This window comes from Antrostomus carolinensis, unplaced genomic scaffold, assembly GCF_000700745.2.
Source record: "Antrostomus carolinensis isolate BGI_N321 unplaced genomic scaffold, ASM70074v2 scaffold49034, whole genome shotgun sequence".
NCBI classification, from domain to species: domain Eukaryota; kingdom Metazoa; phylum Chordata; class Aves; order Caprimulgiformes; family Caprimulgidae; genus Antrostomus; species Antrostomus carolinensis.
Window position 1 is genome coordinate 1 of NW_010310998.1, and position 7,572 is coordinate 7,572.

Sequence of the window (7,572 nt, forward strand, 5' to 3'; positions counted from 1 at the left end):
AAGACCGGAGCGGTGTGAGCGCTCCGGCATCTCCCCGGGGCTTCCCAGCGCTGAGCCGCTGTATCAGTGCAGACACAAGTGCCCTAAGTTTAAGGTGCAGTTTCAGCATTCGTTTCAGATGAGCAAACCGAATCCCATCAAAAAGATCAAGCCTCTTCTTTAAAGAATTAAACCCTTAAGTAGCAACCTGCCCCATTCAAGGGAGGTGTCCTGGTTTTTACCTGGGACAGAGCTGGGTTTCTTTTTAGCAGCAAGAATAGCGCTGTGTTTTGGTTTCAACATGGGGTCTGTTATGAGAAGAACATGATAACATACCAATGTTTTCAATTGTCGCTGGAAGTCGAAGGCTGTCGTGTTTTGCTAGTCTGCAAGTGCAAAGGTCGAGGAGGGCAAGGAATTTTAAATTAATAAGCTAGAGTGTCATTTGGATATGCTCAATCATATCACGCCATGTCCAGTATATTAGTGAGGGGCTCTTCCTCTCTTGCTCCCTCTCTGACTTTTTCTTGGGCTCTCACTCTTCTGGGATTGCGGTTTCAGTTTGGTATTGTCGCTCCTCTGGGATCGTTATCTGGGAATGGGCCGGGCTTGGTTGTCAGGTGGTGGGCAATTGCACATTTTATTACTGTTAATATCATCATTTTAATGTCAGTATTATGTTTTATTTTGTTTCAATTATTAAATTGTTCTTACCTCAACCTACGAGTCTCCTTACCCTTGCCCCCAATTCTGACCCCTGTCCCCTGGGGTGCGGGGAGTGAGCGAATGGCTGTGTTTGGCTGCCAGCCAAGTGAAACCACCACAGGAGGTGAAAAACATTTGGACAAAGTTATGAAAATACATCAAAGGGTTTTTCTTCCTATGAATATCTGCAACAGTTTCCTCTACATGTTAACTTGTCACATTGAAAGGATATCTCTTCCAATCTAGTCACTTCAAACTATTAAATTAAAGCTAGGCTAGCCAATTCCCCATGCCAGGTTTCAAGCCTTACAGTATTTTTCTTAATGCTGCATACAAGTAACAGAAGTTGAATGCAAACCCTGTGCTGTCAAAGTAACTTTAAAACTGTATCCACCACACTCCTTTTGGATAGATTGATTGAGAGTCTATCCCACACTAGTGTGGAGGGAACTAAAATCCCATGTATTGGTAAATGATGCAGGATTATGTCCTGTGTCATCCCCAAGAGGTAAAAACTTGATTAAGTTCTTTACAGCTGATTTTTTTATACTGCAACTATATCATTAATATTTTTTTCCTGCTGTGATAAAAGTTACATATAAAACATATATTGTCTGAAAATATCTGGGGTTTAATTATAGTCATAACATTAGGAGAGATTGCAGTGGTGTAAATGTGTATTCTAAGCGCAGAGGGGCAGACTGACATATAATATTGAATAGAATATGTAATATATTCCACTAGTCAATTCCAATGTATAGTTTTTTCCATACATATATGTGTATCATTCTGGTGGATTTACATGCCTTATAACAGCTATTCCATGCTTTGTGTTACAGCAAAGTTCTAACGGCCCGGTGAAGAAGTCTATGCGAGAGAAGGCCGTGGAACGCAGGAACATTAATAAAGAGCACAACAGTAACTTTAAAGCGGGATACATTCCCATCGATGAAGACCGTCTTCATAAGACAGGCTTACGTGGCAGGAAAGGCAACTTAGCCATTTGTGTGATTGTTCTTCTTTTCATTTTGGCTGTCATCAATCTTATTGTGAGTATAATACTTGGGCTGTAAACAACGCTAGGATGTATTTAATTTAGATGGTTTACTAGAGAAATAAAACTTACTCCAGTATGGCTGAGGAGGACTTAAAATGTACTGAAGGGGATTTCTCATTTTTCTCCTTTGTTTTTTTGTTCTTTTGAGGTGTGAGCAAGATGAGATGGAAGAATCTTATAAGTTCAGTCATTATTATTTCAGTTATCATGGTCTCAGCAAGGAACTTACCATTTATGCAACACAGAATTAGGAACCTTGAAAGTGTCTCTCCATTCCCAAAACTCAGTAGCAGCAAACGTGCGAAGTGTTACTAGCGCAGTACAAATACTTTCAGGATAAACTGTTATGCCAGGAACGTGTAAATAACAAGAGCAGCACGTGAGCATTCAGAATTAATCAGCCCCTGCACTTTAAACCTTCATTGTTGTAACTACCACCTTTTTATTGCTTGATGAATGAGAAGTAGTGAATTACTTTTCATAATTGGACTTCCACCTGTGAAGGTGCTTTCTTGTAGTTCAAGGGCAGAGTATATCCTGAGCTGAGCTGCTCTGTTCAAGAAATTTGTTTAGCTAGTGATACCATGGTTACCCTTAAACAGGAAAAAAGTTTTAATTATGGATGCAATTTAATTTCAAATGTATAACTATATTTATAATTTGTAAATTATTTCTTACCATTTCAGATGAGTCTAAAAATCATGTTAAATGCTTTTCATAATTAAACTTGTTCTGATATTTCCAGTAGGAATTAAACAGACTAAAGTAAATTCACACCTAAAGCTCACTTCAATACTGTCATCAATAATTCTTTCAAATAAAACATCCAGTTAATGCAATACCTGTTGTGGGAAGATCCAAACAATCAAAGTGATCTTTGAAAATGTGTGTTTCTCTTTCAGATTACACTGGTTATCTGGGCAGTGATTCGAATCGGTCCCAATGGCTGTGACAGTATGGAGTTCCACGAGAGTGGCTTGTTGCGGTTTAAGCAAGTTTCTGACATGGGCGTTATACATCCGTTATACAAAAGCACTGTAGGAGGCAGACGTAATGAAGATTTGGTGATCACTGGAAATAATCAGCCCGTAAGTTACATCATTAATTGAGAGTTTTTAGGCAATGCTATGGAATTACACTCACATTATTAATAAACATTGTATTTGAAACATCATTAACCCAATGACTTTTTCTCTACAGATTGTATTTCAGCAAGGAACGACCAAGCTTAGTGTGGAAAAAGACAAAACTTCTATTACCAGCGATATTGGCATGGAGTTTGTTGACCCACGGACACAAAATACCTTGTTCAGCACAGACTACGAAACTCATGAGTTTCATCTTCCAAATGGAGTTAAAATCTTGAACGTACAAAAGGCCTCTACAGAGAGGGTAGGTCTCTTTTAACTGCCTGTTACTGTTTGTAAAAGCGCATTACAGAACTGCCAGAGTTGTAGAATAAGAAAAAAGTTTACTAATATGATCTTTCAAGCATATTTAGAAATTTGACTGAATGTAGCCAAAAATGCAGCTCTGAAAACGTAAATCACCCTAAAAATTAGAGCAGAAGTGAAAACTGACACCATTAAATGAGTGTAATATCCAGAATACCATGCCAAGTAGGCCTGTGTGTCTTTTTATTAAGCATTTATCCATTTGTTTGTGCCTAGGTGACTGTTTGAGAAATAAAACTTCTCTGAAAAGCTTCTCTGTTTCTAGTAGGAACTTACAAAAATAATTACCAGAACTTCATGTATCATTTCCCTTCTATTGGAGATAAATGTTAGTACAATCAGAATTTCAGAAGTCTGAGTAAAAGTGTAGAGAACAAGCACAGCATTATAGGAGTTATGTCAGTTCATGACTTCTAGGTTAAACAAGTTCTTAGTTGGTTTCTACATTAAATATGCTTTATCAGAAAAGTAAAAAACTTAAATAATGGTGTATGTACATTTAAAATGTTGATCTTAAGGATTGACTGAAATGTCTTTCTTGCATATCATCACTTTTATAATAGAGTACAGCCTCTAATTCTTTTGTATAACATCAGTAGAATAGTGTCAGTGGGTTTGTAGAGGGCTGAGTGTGCCTTAGGAAGCATTGAACAATCCTGTTAAAGACAAACAAAAAAGATAATTTAGTTTGCTCTTTTTTGTGTTTCCTCTGCAGGCTAACAATTAAGTAGTATGCTATAGAAAAAAAACAAAACAAAACAAAACAAACCCACTAAAACTTTAAATACATAGGAGGAACAGATTAATTGAGAACAGAGGAGTAAGTTTACGTAGTGACTCCTAACAGGAAGCCTGTATTTGGTACCAGCGTTAACTGTGTATCTCATACAATTGTCATATTAATTGTTATTTTTATCACAAACAACATATAAACTATTTTACATACCTTCCAAAATTAAGTAATCCTTGTTTCAGATGTGACTGTGGAAATGGGCAGAAGCTTCATACACATAATGGCAGAAGGGCAAAAAATGCCTTGAAGGTTTTTATTAAATTGTGTAGCAGTATTTTTAATGTAATTAAAGTTACTCAGACAAACCCAAGCAGCACATTTTCATTGATGCACTTTTTTTTGGTGATGTTCTTAGATTACCAGCAATGCAACCAGTGATCTAAATATAAAGGTTGATGGCCGTGCTATTGTCCGTGGAAACGAAGGTGTTTTTATCACAGGCAAGACCATTGAGTTTCGGATGGGGGGTAACATGGAACTTAAAGCAGTAAGTATTTCAAATCAGCATTTTTTTTAACAGCTTAGTTTCACTTTCAAGCTGATAATAAACTGATGTACCTTTATGTGGGTTCATATTTTATATAAAGCAATTATGCAGAAAAGCTTAGTTGTGGTCAGTGTCTTTAATAAAGTTTTTAAAAGGTGGATTATTACTTTGCAGTAGTTCTCAGGTAACAATGATTTACTACTGTGAAGACACTATAAACCCACAATGCGATTAAAGCTAAGCTGTTGGCCTCTGCACTGCAGTGCATGCCAAAGGGAATTCATCTTCTCTTCTGGAGGTTTTACTGGGGACAGCAACCTTTGACAGAGGAGGAGAATGTACCAATAGGAGCACAACCTTCTGTGCTGCCACAGCAAGACTCACCTGCATTCATTTAAGATTATTGGACATTGTTAAGATTGCAGAGCGTGTAGAATGATGGAAAAGGTTAAACGAGGATAAAAAAAGAGATGCACTTTCATTTAATGTGTGAATGCATTTCATGTGTCAATTCAAACACCGATTCCCATTTCACGTATGCATTTTTAGATTTACTGCCTTTGCTAATAGGTCTGTCAAGTGAAAAGCCACACTGCTGCTGTCTCTCTCAATATCGGTCTACCACTTAAATAGCAAAGTACATTTCTGGCTGTAATTGAGAATTTCATGGGTGTTACTCACAAATTTAATTAAAAAACGAAACCTTGTCATATGTACTTTTTTTATTCTGTTGATTTCTACAGCCATTCTAAAGATGATTCATTAAACCAGCTTGTCCTTTTCAAAAACAACCTGCCTTGTTTAAATCAGAAGTTGTACTTTTTTTTCTCCCTCTTAATAGGAAAACAGTATTATCCTGAACGGAACGGTGATGGTCAGCCCATCGCGACTGCCAAGTTCTTCTTACGGGGAACAGTTTAATAACGGCAACTGGCTGCGTTTCAAGCTCTGTATGTGTGCGGATGGGACACTGTTCAAGGTTCAGGTCACAGGTTATAACATGGGTTGTCAGACTTCTGTCAATCCGTGTGGAGCCACGCACTGAAACACAGACCACTACCCAGGAGAGTTCTCTTTTGTGTTTACATATATTTGTATGAAATAGTTGCATGCCTTCAAGGATTTCTGTTTCTACAGCAGTTTGTACTAACATTTATTACATAATATTTTTAAGCAAAGGCTGTTACGTTCAGCAGTATTATGTCATCATCCTGTTAGCCATAATAGTGGCTCTGATTTAGTAAGCTTTCAGTCTGCCTGCATAGTGAAGTACCTTCCTGAATTGGGATCAGTGGAATCCATTTAAAGAATGTGATCTTAGCAACAATCTTGACTGCCTTCAGTTGCCTTTAGAAGTTTTTGTCCTACATCCCAAGGGCTTGAGGGCTGCTGAGAACACAGCTGTGATCTGAAGTGCTTCAACAGGAATGTCAATTTGTTGGAAGTGGATTTGCCTAGGATGGCTGAAGCAGCAAATTTTTTGTCTTTATTTCTGCCAAAGGTTGATATCATGACTTTCCCCCAAAATTATGTGGTTTACCATATTTGTACCAAGCAAGGGGTAATGGAAGATTCAGTTTAAATATTGTGTTATTTCTCACGTATATTCTCATGTATTTAAAAAACTATGCTAGCACAAATAATATTTGCAAATTAATATCAAGTGTGGTAATGTACCTTCAATTTTGAAATAGTCGTGCGATTACTGAGGTGTTGCTTGAGCTCCCATTCTGTCTGTGCAGTTTAGGGATTTTACAGTTGCTTAATTTATGTGAAGTATTTATAAAATGTGTTCGTATTAGAAGTACATTTTAAAAGATGTACTTAACAACTTGCTCACTACCCAAAAAAAGTATTTTCCTGAGTGCTTTAATGTGAACAGCGTATGAATTCATTATTCAAGGGCTAATAATCTGGAGCATGGCTGTAAGCAGCAGGGTTTGAGATCAGATCTCTCTTTCCCCATAAATGTCAGTACTGATGCATTATTGAGAACCTCAGAATTAAATTCTGAAGTTAAACTGCAGGTCTGCAATTCTAAACGTGATGGTATGGAATCCTATGACAGCAGAGTAAATACATGTGTATCTGAATTTGTCAGCAGTGAAACTGTGTCTGTGGTGAACTGGGGGCCTTACAGAAGCTCTTATAGCCCTGTAACTGCTTTTGCAGAGGTAAGGTGTTCTGTACTAAAAATAGACCAGCTTGTTATAAGTTTCCCACTCCTCCTTCCCCAGGTGTTCACTTCAGTTCAAAATAGTTTTGTTTTGCAGTAGCATCAAGTAACCTTAATAGTGGAGGCCACAAAGGTGACTTTGGAAATAGTTTTTTAACAATAGCTTTTCTAGATAAGCAAACACTTCTCTTCCTAGAAGTTGTGCAAATGTTACACATTAACTTAAGAATTGGTCATTTGTTATGGGAAGTTAAACTACCCTTGTTTTATAGCTCTCACAGTGCATAGAATTCCACAAAATATAAATCAGCTCCTGCTGCAACAAGAACTTCGTATCTCAAGTCCCAGTTGCTATATTTACTAGAAGTCAGTAAGTCCTCGCGCAGGATGTGTGTGAGTGGCAGTGGTTCCTAGAGGAGGATCCTTAGGTCGGGCAGTATGGCACATGGGAGGTCAGAGCGGTCACGTTTCTTTTGTTGCTCTAAGGCAAAGCCAGATTGTGCTGCTCAGTAGTTGTTGGGGTTCAGGAGGGAACAGCAGTGGAGCTGTTCTGACTAAAACAGAATTAATAGAATGAAATGTAGCAAAAGCCATTGAATGGCTCACATTAAAGACTGTGGGAAAGTACTGACATTTTACATACTGCCTTCATGGACTTCATAGTTTTACTACAGTTAGTATTTATTAACCGCTTCAACACACATTTTGCTGAAAATGTGCACACATCTTTGCTGTTAATAGGAGGAAATTAACATTTTCAGAATTTTCACCCATGCTAATGGAAGTTTGTCACTTTATTGTTTTTTATAGATATAGATATATATATATAAAAAAATACAGAACATAGGTATAAAAATACAAACAGCAGTATCCCTGAAGCTGAAATAGATCTTGAAAACGAGAAATACTGCCTTGGTCAAG

At 37.5% G+C, this 7,572-nt stretch overlaps 1 protein-coding gene across 1 annotated transcript; it reads left to right on the forward strand.

Moving 5' to 3' along the window:
* The first annotated feature begins 1,526 nt into the window (after window positions 1-1,526).
* On the forward strand, window positions 1,527-5,790 carry SGCB (sarcoglycan beta). Its single transcript, XM_010166587.2, has 5 exons — window positions 1,527-1,733; window positions 2,644-2,829; window positions 2,942-3,133; window positions 4,344-4,475; window positions 5,317-5,790. The coding sequence occupies exons 1-5, from the start codon at window positions 1,554-1,556 to the stop codon at window positions 5,518-5,520; spliced, it is 894 nt and encodes a 297-aa protein (XP_010164889.2). The 5' UTR covers window positions 1,527-1,553; the 3' UTR covers window positions 5,521-5,790.
* The last annotated feature ends 1,782 nt before the right edge of the window (window positions 5,791-7,572 follow it).

Coding starts and splice junctions, on each gene's coding strand:
- SGCB (XM_010166587.2), top strand. CDS start 1,554: ATGCGAGAGAAGGCCGTGGAACGCAGGAACATTAATAAAGAGCACAAC. Junction 1,734..2,643: donor TGGCTGTCATCAATCTTATT/GTGAGTATAATA, acceptor TTTCTCTTTCAG/ATTACACTGGTTATCTGGGC. Junction 4,476..5,316: donor GTAACATGGAACTTAAAGCA/GTAAGTATTTCA, acceptor CCCTCTTAATAG/GAAAACAGTATTATCCTGAA.